This window comes from Dromaius novaehollandiae, chromosome 8, assembly GCF_036370855.1.
Source record: "Dromaius novaehollandiae isolate bDroNov1 chromosome 8, bDroNov1.hap1, whole genome shotgun sequence".
Lineage (NCBI taxonomy): Eukaryota > Metazoa > Chordata > Aves > Casuariiformes > Dromaiidae > Dromaius > Dromaius novaehollandiae.
In genome coordinates this window covers 10,486,883-10,502,567 of record NC_088105.1, presented here as the reverse complement: position 1 = coordinate 10,502,567, position 15,685 = coordinate 10,486,883, and the positions used below count along the sequence as shown (strand labels likewise).

The 15,685-nt window shown below is 50.8% G+C and overlaps 1 protein-coding gene across 2 annotated transcripts; it reads left to right on the top strand.

Moving 5' to 3' along the window:
• The first annotated feature begins 3,176 nt into the window (after window positions 1–3,176).
• Window positions 3,177–12,241, top strand: TOR1AIP2 (torsin 1A interacting protein 2). Of its 2 annotated transcripts, none has more exons than XM_026101088.2 (6): window positions 3,177–3,519; window positions 4,417–4,614; window positions 6,479–6,784; window positions 6,937–7,254; window positions 7,644–7,808; window positions 8,629–12,241. In XM_026101088.2, the coding sequence occupies exons 2-6, from the start codon at window positions 4,581–4,583 to the stop codon at window positions 9,402–9,404; spliced, it is 1,599 nt and encodes a 532-aa protein (XP_025956873.2). In that variant the 5' UTR covers window positions 3,177–3,519; window positions 4,417–4,580; the 3' UTR covers window positions 9,405–12,241. The 2 variants fall into 2 exon arrangements, with proteins under 2 accessions (XP_025956873.2, XP_025956874.2); XM_026101089.2 differs by having other exon boundaries at window positions 3,178–3,519; window positions 7,644–7,742.
• The last annotated feature ends 3,444 nt before the right edge of the window (window positions 12,242–15,685 follow it).

Here is a 15,685-nt window from a genome sequence, read left to right as displayed (position 1 = left end):
GAGAGCCCGGCGCGCCGGGCCCCCCCCCCCGGCGCGGCCTCCCCGGTGCCCGGGACCCCGCACACGGCGTCCGTGCCGCCCCCAGCGCGGAGCCGGCCGCAGGCTGTGCTTTCACACGCCGCATTTTCCCTCGCAGCGGCAGAGGGCTTGGGCACGAGTCACTAGGGAAATGGCAGTACTGGAGGGTTTCTGCTCGCTGAGAACTGAAATCAAGGGAAATGACCCTTTCCCCCGCAACAACCCCCGTCGTCGGATCTCATCTACGGCACCCCGAAACATGTGCGATCAAGTTCGTGACAGTATTTATCTTGCAGGGTTGTAGACCGGGTACACGCCTGTGTGTTTGTGCACGTAAGCGAGACTCCCGCGTGATGGCAATGCCCTTTAGTCCTTCCACCCTGTAACCGTCTGTGTGCACATTTCAAGATAAAAAGGATGCTAATGCTATATAATCAGCACACCAAATGTCCCAGTTTTGTTTCGAGGCACGCGAATATTTGCGAGATAAATTATGCATAGCTCCATCCGTACCAGCAGCAGAGTAAATACTGTCACTCTTTTGACATGTCAGAGCAGAATGTAGATGCTGAGCGATGTTTTCTAACACAAAACTACCAGAGGGTGTAATGAATACCTCATTAGAAGGTTTCAAAGTATAACTGAGCTGTCTGTTCTGATTCAGATCGAGTGGAGAAAGACCTGCCAGTTGCCTGACTCATCATTTCTGATCTGGCAGGTGCCCTGGTAGAAAGTAAGTTGGAAGTGGTATCACTTTATTCACAGGTTTCCAAAGAACATAACTAAATGATTGCATTATTTAAACAATTACATTAGGTAAAGAAAATAGGACTCAAAAACATGCTCTTTTAATCCAATTAATTTATGATTACCCTTCGTCCTTCTGCAGACTGAAAGGGAACACTGTTCCTCTTTAACGAAAACTCCTCATCAAACTTGGGTTTAAAAAAGAACAGATTTGTTAAGTCAGAGTTCTGCATACCAGCTCAAGTCCAGTGGAATGAGTGCTAAAAGGGAAAAAGCAACATTATACAATGCCAACATGCTTTTTTTGCAATAGTTTTGTGATCATGGATAACTCCAAAACACTTTTGTCACAGTTAATTCTCCTGCCAAAATGCTTTTCAGTAACCAAGTCTCCAGTCTGCGAAGACTTAAACTAATGCCTGGCTTTGTCCATGACTCACCTCTTTCGCTCTGCAGTTCCACCACCAGTTTCGTGACACTTGTGCACCTGTTAAAAGAGTAGTCCCTTCGCCCATCCCGATTGCCTCCTGTCATGAAATGACTGGCTATGTGGATGTAGGGACAGATGGATGTAACATACTTTGATTTTAATGAGCATTTTGACATTGTCTCCCACAGTAACCTCATTTTGAAAATCAGAAAGCATGGGCTTGAGAAACCGACTCAAGTGGGTTGAAAGTTGGCTGAACTACCAGGCCTGAGGGTTAGTAATCAGTGGCTCAACTTGCAGGCAGCAGCAAGCCCAGAGCTGGTTGCAGGGAGTGATAGCATTCAACAGCTTCATCGGTGACCTGGATGAAGCATCCTCACACATCTGCAAACATTACCAACTTTCTCCTCTTGCCTTCCCCCTTGGATAATCTCCCTGGCTCTCCCTGCAGCTCCTGTCCACTTTGGCCACCTTTGCTGTTTCTTACTTATGGCTAGAAGGAGATCAAGTCAAACACATCTTTGGCCAGGCATGCAAGGTGGACAGTAGTGAAGAGCAGGAACCTCAGGGAGGTTTTGGTCTCCTCACAGCCCAATCTTGTATCCAGTAGCTATGAAGGCAGGAGAGCTCTCTGTAGATAAGCCCCCGAGACTGTTGCTTCCTGCTTTGCTGTCCTCACTGGATTTATAGTTCTCTACTGCAACCTGTGAGAGGTTGGCCGTGATAAAAGAATTTGCTGAATCTGGCACGAAGGGAGGTGGACTCTGTCCCTTCTCAGCCACTATCAGCAGGGCGGCTCTGCAGTTCACCGAGGAAGCTGCCTGCCTTTCTTCATTGCTGGAGAGCAGGTACAATCTTGCTACTGCTACAGGAGGTAGGAAAGCAAGGAGATCAGTACTGACTGCGAAGAAGCCCATTTATTCTCCATCCAGCCCAAATCAGCATCTATCTTTGAAGTATTATGGTCCTTCCTGCATCACGCAACCAGATTTGTTTCTGTCATAAAATCTGTACAATCTTGTGCCCATGTACACATCTTATCATACGATGCCACCTTTCTGATAGCACCAGCATGGGTACTGACACACATACACACACTTACCGCTTGTGTAGCATGGCACACGTGTGCACATCTGTCTCACAACTGAGCAATCACAACAGGTTGAGGGATGGACACAAAAGCAGGCACAGGATGGGGGCCAGGTCGTGGAGGCCTTTGGAAAGAGGGAGCAGGCCATCCTGCAGCCCCAACGGCACAGTCGACCTACTTTTGGCTTTAATACCTGCAGTACAACAGTTTGGTATGCTGGAGGAGTGTGAGGAGAATGACTGCAGAGTGGCACCAGGCTCATGTGCTCCACCTAAATGGCATCTCTCCTTGCCAGATACATCCCTGCCCAGTCCTGCGCTATCTGCTAGTGGACCTGCTGTCCATGAATGAGTCCAGTCCTTTTTCTGAACCTGCTGACACTCCGCCTCCACATCCTTCCATAGCAACGAAGTCCGGAAGTTTTCTGCACGCAGCATAAAGGAATATTTTTTTTTTCTGCCCACTTGAACCCGACCCCCAAGTGTCCCACATTCTCTTATGGAGGGATCTGGTGAATAACAACTCCACAGCAATCAAATCCCCTCTCGCTTCCCTCAGGAAGGCCGGAGGCAGCTACACAGGCTTGCTCCGGGCTCTTCTGCCTGCTGCAGAGCACGCTGCAGGGAGGTGCCGGGGCGTCCCCACGCCTGGTGCCCCCCAGGCGGCTGCTCGGCACACGCACCGCTCCCCGGCCCCCCTGCCCTGGCAGAAGGTGACGTTTCCAGTCGGGGGGTCGCTGGCTACATTTGGGGCTTTTTGTAACACTGCCATCTTCCTAAATCATCCCTTCTCTCAAAGCAATTTCTCTCCCTGCTGCGATTTATTTAAATCTGCAACACCGTTACTTAACATGGAAAAAAACTAGTCATTCAGCTTCCCCGAAGGAAACTACGTGCAACTGCAGGGTTTTGGAAACACAGCCAAAAAAAAGTACGGTCTCCTGGACGCTCCGGAGAGTGACGCCCTTGCTGATCTAGTTGTTGCTCATTAAGGAAAAGCCAGTCGTCTTTGGAGGGAGAAAAGGAAAACTACAGCTCCCAGCAGCCTGCCCAGCACCGGGAAGGGCAGAGTTCACTGTCACGTTGACAGCGGAGGATTAAGGGTGCGGGCTGGGGAGCGGGCTGCCCTGCCGGCCGCGGGCCCCAGGGAGGGCGCGACACGGTGCCGCCGCCAGCCGCCCCTCGCAGCCCCTCCGCTTTGCTTCGCCGCCCGGACCGGCTCCGGACACGCCTAGGTAAGCGCCGACTCCGCCAGCGACTTTGTGCCTCCGACTTCCTTCTCGTGCGAGCGTACAGCGGGGAGCCAGCGCGGGGAGGGGTCGCGGGCCTGGCAGCAGTTATACCCCCAGGCTTGAGAAAACTCAGTTATAGAGACCGCGTCGGGTGGCAGAAGGTGCCCCCTTCGGCTAGAAGGGCCGCTGTAAAGGTCGGATATTGAGATCTTGTATTTCGCAGACATCTGCGGCATCCGGCCCCCGGCAGGGAAAGTTCCTCCTGTGTTTCACCGCTGCCTATTGCTCGCCGTGGCTGGCCGGTGGTCGGGCAGGCGTCGCGCTCGTGAAACCTGCGGGCCGGAGGCTGCAGTGACGGGGAAACACGAGCGCCGGAGGAGCCTGCTTCCACAGTGCCCCTTTCCTCCAAGACTCCCCGTCCGGAGGTTTCCGAGCTGCGCTGAAAACCCAGCTCTGCTTTCTGTGGCCACACCAGCTACCTGCTGCATGCCGCTGCCCGCTCCCACGGAGCCCTTGCTGCGGGAGGGACTGTCGTGGCGGATGGGGTAGGAGCCTGCAGCTCGAAGTTCATTAATACCCATTAACTAGCATTAAAAATCTATCAAAGTAAAGCTGGGGCTTTGCTCTGCGTTGATGCGGCTGTATTGTGCGAGGTACCAGAGCCGCAGCCCCGAGGCCTGTCCCAAGGCAGCTCTGCAAAGTTTGCGTAGCCGCTGGGCTGCTGGTAGCAGGCAAAATACTTACTATTGCTTAGGCTCAAACGCTCGTGTCACGTTATCGGAAACGCGCCCGGGCACATCCATCCATTTTCACGTTGCCCAGCCAGCCCGGTAGGTAGGGCCAGGGAGGGAGCGGCCTCCTTTCCCACTCAGTCACCGCTTCCCCGCTTGCGCTTATCAGCTTTGCTGCGTTTCGTGGCGGTTCCTGAGGCCCCGAAGGGATGTTGTCTGCGCGGGGCAGGACTCGCTCGGCCACTCACGCAGCGGGGAGACCGGTCTCCTTATGACCAAATCAGAAAGTGAAGCAAGGCGCTGCAGAGCCCGCGACTCCCGGAGAGCAGGAAGATGGAAGAGAACCCGAGTGTGGACCTCTGCGGAGGTGAGTGAGTCCTACACCTGCTCCAGGTACCAGGAAAAACCCTTTGCCAGAGAATTCCAACAGTGAAAAGGGAAATCTGAAAGGAGGAGGGGGAAAAAAAAAACCCCAAACCCTCTTTTCTAGGCCAAGAAAAGCAAGCTGCTATCCCCCCCCCCCCCTTTTTTTTTTTGGACAAGCAGTAACAAGTTACTTTCAGTTTCCGATTCCTGGCAGCAGCAAGCTTAGACTCAGTGTCCAGGACTGTAGTGCAAGAAGAGGCAGAGATTAGGGCTCCCGGATGGGAGAGGTTTCTTCCCGGCCTCCCAGCGCTTCCCCGTGAGAGGCAGCTTTGTGAGGCTGGTTGCGGAGAGGCGAATACTGTCCCTGGCAGCAACCCAGTGAGAGGCAATCCCGGGGAGCAACTCCCACCGCAGGGTGACACGCGACGGGTGGCAGGGGTAGGGAGCAGCTCCCTCCCGTTACCGGCCCGGGAGGAAGAGGCTCTGTTGAATGCCGGTATTTCAGATGGACCCGCTGAGAGGGGAAGCTCTGAGTTTAGAGCAAACACACTCCCGGGTGAGCAGCAAGCCTCACAGGCTCACGCCTGGCAGGCGGGCACGCATTTCACACAGACAGCTTGGCTCAAGCACAGGATCCAAACTCTGCAGAGCCCAGACACCACAAATCTACAGGTGCTTAAATAACAAGCCCTTCTTCCACCATCTGTGGATGGGAAGCCTCCCTGGGGAGGCAGGACAAGGTGGCACGGTTTGTGACCAGCTTGAATAGCAGGATACCTCTCAGGTTCCTCGTATTTCAGTGCATAGCATGTACTTACATTGTCCTGGTGCCTTGTTATTACTGCTACATGTGGGTATTTCAGTGGTACCTAGATGCTATAATCAGATGAGACCTGTCCTAAACATTCTGAAATGTTCCCATAATAATCAGCAAGAATGAGCATGATAATCATGCGCCAAAGGACAGCATGTTCTGACATGAAACAAGTGCAGCTATTTTTCTCTTTTCAAGTTAGTGGGGAGCTCCTTGCCATTTTTGTTGATCTGTATTCTAATTTTAGCACGATCATTTCTGTCGTTGTAGTGCTTGATCCGCAGGATCATTCATAAGTAACTCCTTACAAAGAGTGTCGGAGATTTGAGCTGCAGTGTTTAGTTTTGTAAGATTCAGAATACATTGCAAATGCTTATGTTCAACTTCAGAATCTCTGTTGAATTACCCTCTGATATTTGCTTTTAATTTGCTGTTTCTACAGTATTTAATCCTAACTGTTTGGAAGGACAGCTCCAGAACAGGGACAGAAGAAGAGCACAAGCAGAGCTAACATTTAATTTTTCTTCAGGCAGATGCTCGAACTGTGTTGACATTAACTATTCTGGCCAATATCCAACAACAGCTTTGGAAATGCTTTAAATCCCTCATCTTAATTTACCAGCCTAGGAAAGCCACTGTCTGTGGAAGATGTGGTAACATATCCTAACACTTAATGAGGAAATTGCTCCCCATCATAGGACAGTGTTAATGGGATTTGTGCTTTGAAAGCATTTCAAGTTACCAGCACTGGACAGGTTGAAGTGTGGATAGAGGAGTGCGTCCCTAAAAGGGATCAGTCATTGTAAGGCCACTGTTGCAGTCACAAATGCAGAGACCCAGTTGAGTCCTTTTGGAAAGCATGAAGCAGCACAATTCATTGGTGATGACGGCTGGTCATGGTAAATTCTCTTCTTGGCAGTTTGTTTGTATAGATGTTTCTGAAACACAAAGATTGGGAGTTTTGCTGGGTGGTGGTAAAAAAAAAAAAAAAAAAAGTAGGTTTTCTCGACTCCTGTATGGATAGTTGAGCTGTGAACTCTGATCCCAACAGCTGGACCAGCCCAGGATGAGGTGGACAGCCCAGCAGAGCCTCCAGTCCTCCAAGAGATCCCTCCAGAAACACTTGGGCACGAGGTGACAAGCAGCTGGCCTGACACCTCCTGCAAACCAGAGGAGAAGGATCCCGCAGTGGGTGAATCACTGACTGCTGATGGGGGCGAGGTGACACACTCGGGGCTGGCTGGCCTTACGGCAGAGGACAAGGTCCCCCAGGAAACCAAAGTGTCATTGGAAGAATCTGAGGAGATGGGAGATGGTGTCTCAGAAAGATCCCAGGCAGAAGATGACACAGATGGAGGTGAGTCCTTTCCCCATCTGCCTATTTGTATAGTATTTCCAAAATGCTGATAACCAGGGTCTTTGCTGAGAGGAGGCAGAATGGGAGGAAGGGTTGTTGTTTCTTGTGCTGAAAGAAATTGAGCTTAGGTCTGTGAATTTTATTGCCTACAGCCAGGCTAGCCCAAGATAAAATGGACAGTAAAGAAGAGAGCCCTGTCCTGCAGGAAACACATGGGCACCAGGAGACAAGCAGGCAACATGAAAGCTCCCACAGACCAGAGGAAGATGATTTATCAATAGGCAAGTCACTAAACTCTGACAGTAAAAGGAGACATTCAGGTCCAACTGCCACAGAAGGCATCCCCAGCAGCTCCTTGGTAGAGAGCATCAGTGCCTCCCTCCTAGACAAGGAGCCAGCAGAGCACACGGAGCGAGAAACTCTGGAGAGTGAATCCCATAGCACGCTAAGGAACAGACACGGGACCAAAGGTGAGTTATGGTTGCCTGTTGCTGCTGCTCCACTCTGCACGTGCCTACACTTTGCAGAGACACTGGAAAGATGTTATCTGGGGATCTCTAGCACCTGCTGTCAGTTTTCCAGAGTCAGGCAGGAAAGAAGGCATTTGCTTCTCAGCACAGTGTTGACCTGCTTCTCTCTCTCCCACCTTTGCTGTCCTGCTTTGAAACCATGCTGGGCTCTGCATGTTTCTTCCTCTTTCCCCTGCTCAGAAAGCAGGAAGAGTCAATACTCCAAGCAGTATCATTGTTCCTTCTAGCTCTCTCAGCTGCAAGCTCCTGGCAGCCCTGTTGCTTTTCTTATTGCAGCCCAGCTTGCCTGTTCCCCCAGCAGTGAGCAGCATATCTCCTTCTCTCTGTAGGGGACACAGCCCAAAAGTCAGAGGCTCAATCCTGCCTGCAAAACGTCACCACCCAGAACACAAAGCAGGAGAAGGCTGAAAAGCCCTTCTTGCTGAAAGGTGAGGAACGGAAGCTTCCCTTGCGGGTTACTCATCGACCAGAAGGCACTGACTCTCCAGGAACAAGTAAAGAAGCACATTTAATTATTCTTCTCTCTCAGGACCCTTCACAGTCTTTTCTGAGGGTTTGCGGGAATTGCTGCCCATGTCAGGCCCTAGGGATTTTAGGGAAACAGCTTACAAGTAAAAAAAGCAAATCATACCCTTAAAAATAGGCCCAGTTGGAGCATATAGTACAGGGTTTCCCCTGCAGCTCTTCAGTCTGAATGCAGTATTAACATGTCCTTGGAGGGCTGAGGCTCCTGAGCTCCCCAGTCCCTCTGTGTCGTGGGACCTCAAGCAGGAGCCATAGCGCTGATGTGCACCCCACACTTCTGCTGGCAGAGCTCTGGCTCACAGAGATCCCGCCTTGCTGTGGGGAGCAACGAGCAGTTGTGGCCTGGACCTCGCTGTCCTCCGTTTCCAGACAGAAGCACAGTAGCCCTTGCTCACCTAGCGTAGCTAGGAGGCAGGCCATGAACACGATGGAGGCAGGTGCTGTGAATGGTCACAAACCTTAAAGAAAACAAGAGCAGGGAAGGGAAGAAAGCTTGTGACCAGCTGTAATTTCTTCAGGAATTGCGCCCTGGGACTCCAAAGCTGTAGCCTTGTCTTCATCTGTGGAGCTATAGCTGCCAGGCTGGTGCGTGGGTCCCACAACATGGGGCAAGAGATCTCTCTGCAGGTCCTGGGCCCCCGGAGCGTGCCAATGTGAACTACCTTCCAGTTGTAGGAGGGGGAAGGTCGGGAAGGGGAGAGCACCCTCATAGCTTGCTTCTGGCATATCACTGTGACCACTTTGGACTGACTTCTGTTCCCCATCCTGGGTTTCTCCCCGGTTAAACAGGGCTTGTCATTGTGATCTGCACACTGGCACTACTGGCATACTTCAGCTTATTCCACTCTGGCATCCTGGCCTCCAAGTCCCAGCAAGCCCCCATGAGCCCCACGGTGGAGGCCTTCCTGTCCCAGTTCAACCAGCTACAGGACAGGTTTCCAGGGCAGAGCCCCCACCTATGGCTTCGGGGGCGCAAGATCCTGCAGAAGCACCTCAATGTGTCTCACCACACAGAGCCGGCCATCATTATCTTCACAGCTGCCCGCGAGGGCGAACAGACCTTGCAGTGCCTCACCACCCATGTGGCTGACAGCTATGCAGCCGCCTTGCACGCCAGCACAGTCCAGATCGATGGCACGGATAAATCCGGGCTCCAGAGTGACCAGGCAAAGCTGGAGGTGGATAGGGAGCTTAGCTCAGCTTTCCAGGCAGGGGGCCGTGCTGCAGTGATACACCACTTCGAGTTGCTGCCGGCGGAGGCCACCCTCATCTTTTACAAGTACTGCGACCATGAAAGCGCTGCTTTCAAGGACGTGGCTCTGCTGCTGACTGTGCTGCTGGAGGAGGAGACGCTAGAGACCCACATCAGCCTCCCGCAGGTGGAGGAGAGAGTCCGCGACTTCCTCTGGGCCAAGTTCACCGACACCAGTACCCCCAGCTCCTACAACCACATGGACTCCGACAAGCTGAGCGGGCTGTGGAGCCGCATCTCCCACCTGGTCCTCCCGATCCATCCCGTCCAGACCATCGAGAAGGGAGGCTGCCACCTGCACACCAAACCCTAGAGGCAAAGGCTGCCAGAGCCCTGGGGAAGGGCTGGAAAGCCGGTCCGGGCCACCTGGGGCAGGCAGAGGCACAAACAAGCGTGGTACTTGCTTCGTAACACCCCAGTGCTTTTTTTCTTCTACTTGTTTTTCTTACCTCCTTGGGAAGGGTTTGACAGGTGTAAGTGAACCCAGCCCTTTCGGCCAGCTGCATCTTGAAGGTAAAAATTTGCATGCTTCCTTCTGAGGGATGCGAAGAACTGGTATTTTAAACTGCTAATTGCACATAAGAACATTATTGCCACTGCGTGGGGGGGGGGGGGGGGGGCAGGAGGCAGAACGGTACTTTGCAGGTAGCATTTCTCTCAGAAAACACTGTCCTTGTAGCAGTATGGATAACCTAACTATTACAGCAGAAAGATATTTCTGCTCGGTAGCTCTTTCAGTCCTCCCTTCCTCCCTGCCCCTCTGTCTACTGACATCCAAGCACACCAGTGTCACAATTTCCTTTACCTAGACCATCTCTCTCTTCAATTGAAAAGACCCATTGGAACAAAGGGAGGCTGAATTCCCTAAACCCCCCACTTTGAAGTCATGCTTCAAAAAGAAAATCAGGACTGACTAGCACAGTCATAGCTTGTGCTAGTTCAGGGTATGGCCAGTCAGTCCTGGTATAGCTCCACTTGCACAGACTGACTTACACCAAGCAAAGACCTGATGCTAAATATAGCATGTTCAGACAAACCTGCAATTCAAGAACCCCCACATATTGATTAAAAATTATTTCAGGTTGCCAGTACTTAAACATTTCACTAAGCAGGGGAATCCTGTGGAGTCACCCTTACATCAGAGAACATTTGAACTCTGAAAACCAAGACAAACCCCCAGCAATTAAGCAAAAGCCACCTCATTAATGCTCTGATAGTGTGAAGCATTGAGGGATTGCACGTGTAAAGGAGTGAGTAATACAGTTTAACTTAACATTGCCTGTATAAAAAAGAAAAAGATCCGCTCTTGATCCTTTTTCCACCACAAGGTTACAACCATCTCTTGGGGCTGATGCATCAGCTTCAGTCCTACATGACAGGTTCCTCTTCACCTAGACATCCGATCTGTGCATAGGGCAGAAGCTGTGAGAGTCACTGCTACACTTTGCTGCCGCGCGCAGAGAGCCTGGGGGTGTCCTCAGGATCAGGGCAGGAGCGCGTGGACAAGACCGTCCGGCGCCCCGCCAGCGCTGTACCAGGGTGCCTGCACCCACGCTGCACCTAGCCCAGGGACTGTGAGATTTTGCAGCCTGGCAGTCTCCCAGCTTTCTTTCCCTGTTTCTGCCTGCCCCTCGTCAGCTAACTTCTACTGATGAACGCAGACATTAACGCAGATGTTTATGTCACACCACGTAGAGAGTAGCACACCAGGTCATCGCTCACCAAGGGTGCCTTCCTGCCAGGCAGCTGGTGCCCTGGTCTGGTCTAAGAGTGACTAGGAGCAGAGCTGATATTAGCTGGTAAAGATGAAATCTCTGGCCTTAACACTAGATACCTTCAGCTAAGCAGGTTGGTTTCTTACTGTGCCTCCTCTTCTGTACTCCATGAAGAGAAATCTAAGTCCTGTAAACACTGTGTCACTCCTGCACACTGAATTTCTGTAAAAGCTCTAGGGTAGAGCTGCTCACTCAGGGAAAGCCTGGGGTAGCTGCAGGTTAAAGCATTTAATAACACAAGTCAGCCCCAGGTGTCAGCCCCTGGTGCCTACAGTCACACCTGCTAGAGAAGGAGCAGCTGTAGCAAAGCAGGGCTTATTTCCATATAAACAGCATAGGCCAAGGCCTTGCAAAGGCAGAGCCTATAGCTGAACAAGACACTAATCAAGAACACTGAAGTGTTTTTAAAAGCTGCATTTTAGTGCTCCTTACAGCAACCAGGCCCTTGTGTTGGCTGGGTCTCCCACCAGTGGTGCCTTGCTGATCTGCCCTCGCTGACGGCTCAGCTGAGGCACGGTCAGTCACCCCAAAGCCTAAAATCACAGCCTGTCTCTTCTTCCCTCCTGCCATGTGCCTTGTCCTGTCTCAGGGGATCTGGGGCAATGAACTTGGAGAAGGGGATGAAATGAAGGAAGAGTGGGTTATTCATTTGAATTCTGACCAAAGAACAGACATTTTGTTTCTTTACAACGTTAGTCATATGAAGACAAAACCCATTTTTCTCCACGGCTGGCAGGGTTTTACCCACTACCCCGATCTGGCAGAGCAGCTGTGATTGCTGCTCAGTTTATCTCCCATTGCAGATACGAAGTTGAGTTACTGCTGCAGAATTAAGCACCAGTGTGAAGTGGTTCATACAGGTTATAACCGTAACAAACACTGGGCTAGATGGGAAAACTGCCTGCTGGAGTCCAGCATCACAAGGGGCCAGCCCAAGGCACGCTTTTGTACAAGATATGGGTAAAAACCAACTTGGTTGCTTCATCCCCTTCCTCCTTTCCATTGCTCTACGCTACTTTGGAAAACACGTTTTCTGCTCTGTACGGTTCAGTGTTAGCATTGATGTAAGAACTGGCAAAGCATTAATTGTGTTATGTTAACATCTTTAAGGAAATGAGTATTTAAAAGCTAGCTCACTAACAATTTTATGCACTGTGTTTGCAATGCATTCTCAAGGTATGCAGTGGCAACTTAATGCTGCTTGCGCATGTCACTGTAAGCTTCATCCACCACAATTGTTCCAATATGGAGATATTTTTATGACCTTTTAAAGACAAAAAAAAAAAAAAAACCCTGCTTGCTTCTGAACCAAGACTTCTATTTAAAAATAAATAATGAGATTGTGGGAAAAAAAACAGCAAAGCCTTCAAAGTGAGACTGAGTCCTATCAATTCTCTCATTTTTTTCCTAGTTATTTTCAGTTGATTAAGCAAATGAGATCATCATATTGGATAAACTTTTATTTAGGTCAAGGCTAGAGTTGTGCAAACAAAGTGAATATTTGCTTTTCCTGGGAGAACCCCAAACAACCTTTTTTCTCTGTTGTTTGGGACAAAGATTCACAGCTTTCCAACTACGGGCAAAACTAAAAACAGACCCACAAACAACTGCTTAAGCTGCTGAATTCAACCAAAAATGAAACATGCTGATGTTTGCATAATATTTAATGACAGTAATTAAACTGAACCCCTCGACAACACTATGGAAATACAGAAAGCAAATATTTCACATTTCAACACCCTTCCACTGCACTTGGAAAAAAACCAAAAAATCAGATCAGTTGCACCCAATTTCACAACACCTCAGCACACCCAATTTAATTCAATTTGCATTGAATCCTTTTGCCCAGCTCCGGTCTGAACAGATACATGCCTGGAAAAGGGGATTAAATGTGGCCAGATGTAATAGCTTCTCTAGGGCCAGTTTATAAGCAGCACCTTCATAATGTGATCTAGGTGATCTGCATGAGTCTCCTTCCACATACTATAGGGAGATCCACAGGAGATTTATTTCCTGGGACTGAAAATGAACACTGGCGACTGACCTTTACCCACAGACGTAAGCCCCACGCAAACACTGACTGCTTTCCATTGAGGCTGGAGCACAGGATCAAGCCGTAAGGGGGACCAGGGAATCACATGCATCAGTCCTCACGCCTTTGTGGCAACCGTGGGTTCACCAAGACTTCTGCTGGCAGACAAGCAGGTATTGACTCACGGCACGGACTATGCTCGGATAGCTCTCCTCCTGCTGTCACCCTCAGCAGAGCAACTGGCCTTATCCTGTCATTCTGGATTTTCTTTAGTCCCTGCCCAGGCCATACCAACCTAAAAACTTGGAACACGTGCATCTGTTTTCAAACAGGCACTTGCTCAGGCAATGGATTGCCAGAAGTACGTATCACTCATCTCCTGTTGTCCTCTGGTGCGACAGGGAGGATTCGGTCCTACCCCAACAAGGATTCAGATGAAAATCTGCTGTCACCAGGTGCCTTTTTAGCAGTGATCCTTCTATCTGCTCCAAAGAAAAGGCTGAATTCAGGGTGGGAAGGACGTACGCTGCTGAGCAGCAGCAGGGAAATCAGGGCAGACACTTCTAGGGGCCGTTCAGCTGTGGCAGCACCTCTGCCCTGACAGGAGGGATGGCACCAGGCTCTGCTCAGAGCTGTTCCACCAAAGGTGCTCTAAATGCCCAACCTGAGCGTCACCTGCTTCTACTCAGATCTAGAGACCGAGCCATGGTGCTGCCTGCAGCGGTCGGCCATGGGGGCTGGGGGCTGGAGGCAGCACCTCGGCTCAGCCTCTGCAGCCCCCGCGGCTGCGGCAACCCACCTCGCCGTGTCTTGCCTCTCCTTCTGTGGAGGAGGTGCTGGCATTTCTTGTTCTTCTTTTCGTTAATTTTGTCAATGCTGAAACCAATGGTGTTTTCTTTTTCAATTGCTCATCTCCCCCCCACCCCCCCAAAAAAAGGAAAATATCATTCTTATTCTACCTGGCCTACTAAAAATGAAATACCCCCCCAAACTATTTCCCTGTATTTTATTTTATTTTATATTATTTTATTTTTATTTTGTTTTAGTCTCTTAGTACTAAAGCCCCAAGCCAAGCCAAGCAGGATGAAGCTATGTTTTTGGTGGGAAGCACGGTAGGGTGAAAGCTCTCCCTGGTGCTCGGTGCAGCGCTCATTTTGTAGGGAAGGATGTGCTGGAATAAGGCACTCAACAACCCTAAAAATTACCTTGAAAATTAGATAGCGGCCCTGCTGAGGGGCAAAGCCAGTTCTGGAAGGCCAGTCTGGACTGCTCTGCCACCAAATTAGCGTTGATTATCCGAGCAAGCATCCAACTGCCTTGTGAGCTGTCATTTCTCTCCCCTAGCCTCAGCGTTTAAGGCAGATCACCCCATCCACGCTGCACAAGCCAGGCTGGGCAGCGGCGTCCACCTCTGCAGGCTGCCCTCGTGTGCTGGCAGCAGCCAGCACCTGGGACGGTAATGTCACCCCACATCTCTCTTTTTCCCTCTGCACCAGCTCAGACTGAAGCTGGAACAACCTGGAGGCCTTGTGGATGTCTCTGTCCCAGCTTTTCTAGCCAAGCAGGGGGCTTGTTTGTCCATTTTTTAATGCCCTCCACAGCTGTCATTCTGCTCCCGGCAAAGACATTGTGTTGTGCTAAGCCTCTCCTATGAGCTCACGTCCCTGCTCCGGGTACTGAGGCAGCATGTCGACTCTGAAGCTATACTGAAGACTGTTTGATCTCAGTGCAACTCTGTCCTGGGTCTGTGACGAGTCAGTTTGCTAAAAATGGCTAAATGCACTAGCCTGGCAGGAGGGAAGAGCAGAGAAGGGGGACAAAACCTCAGCATCTGCTTAGCACACACAAGAGGACTTTGCTCGGGACAGGAGACTGAGATCAAGCCCTGCTCTGCAGTGAGAGATCAGGCAGGCCTGCTCCGAAGGGAACAGCAACGGGCTGCTCCGAGACCCCCAAGCCGCACCTGGCACCGGTGGGGCACAGTCTGCATTTTGCCGCCCCGGTTGAGGGACGTCTATATTGCAGTCTGATCTTCCTGCTTCATCTCTCTCAGTGACAGCAGAGCTCCAGCTCTACCACATCCCTGGAGGATTGCACAGGACATGCCCATATGGTCACCAGAAAGTGCCAAAACTTGACCGACGGGAAAAAGCAAGACTGTCTGTGTTCATCCACAACATATCCTGCCATCCCAATCGATGGGGCATCTATACTGTGGCAAGTACCAGATCAAGACAGTTAATTCACTGGACTTTCTCTGCCAGTGGAACTGACTAAAAACCCAGTGCAACATCCCTGAAGTCAGCAAGAAAGATTTCTATAAAAGACAGAGGCTCCCTCCAGCAGCTTGGTCAATGGGAGACAAATGTTGGAGGGCAGAGAGCAGAACATGCACACACAGAAATACAGAGATGTCCAAAGACCTTTATATGCCAGCCTGGTGCCTTGCCTGCATTCTTCTAAACTCTCAGCCTGCATAACCATGACCCCAGGGCTTTCCCTGCCGGCAGACCGCTTCCCTCCGTGACATCTGCAAATGGGCTGTGGGGAGAGGAAATCCCCGCAGGTCCTGCTAGATGCTCTGCTTCCGTCCTGCAGGACCGGCTGCAACAGCAGCCACCGACACCCGTCCTCCCTGCCAAAGGCAATACGCTTTGATGCTCCTGACTGCGTTTAAGGCTTTTAAGAGAGACAGTTGGCTGATGAATCTCAATTCAATGGAACAAGCAAGAGACTGAAATCTTAGGCAGCTTCCGGAGCGTAGGAGATCAGTGCAAACCAGTTCCC

Excerpts from the sequence above, each read along its gene's own strand:
- TOR1AIP2 (XM_026101088.2), top strand. The coding sequence starts at position 4,581 with ATGGAAGAGAACCCGAGTGTGGACCTCTGCGGAG. Across the intron at positions 4,615-6,478 it reads GAGTGTGGACCTCTGCGGAG|CTGGACCAGCCCAGGATGAG; the intron begins GTGAGTGAGTCC and ends TGATCCCAACAG. Across the intron at positions 7,809-8,628 it reads CACTGACTCTCCAGGAACAA|GGCTTGTCATTGTGATCTGC; the intron begins GTAAAGAAGCAC and ends CCGGTTAAACAG.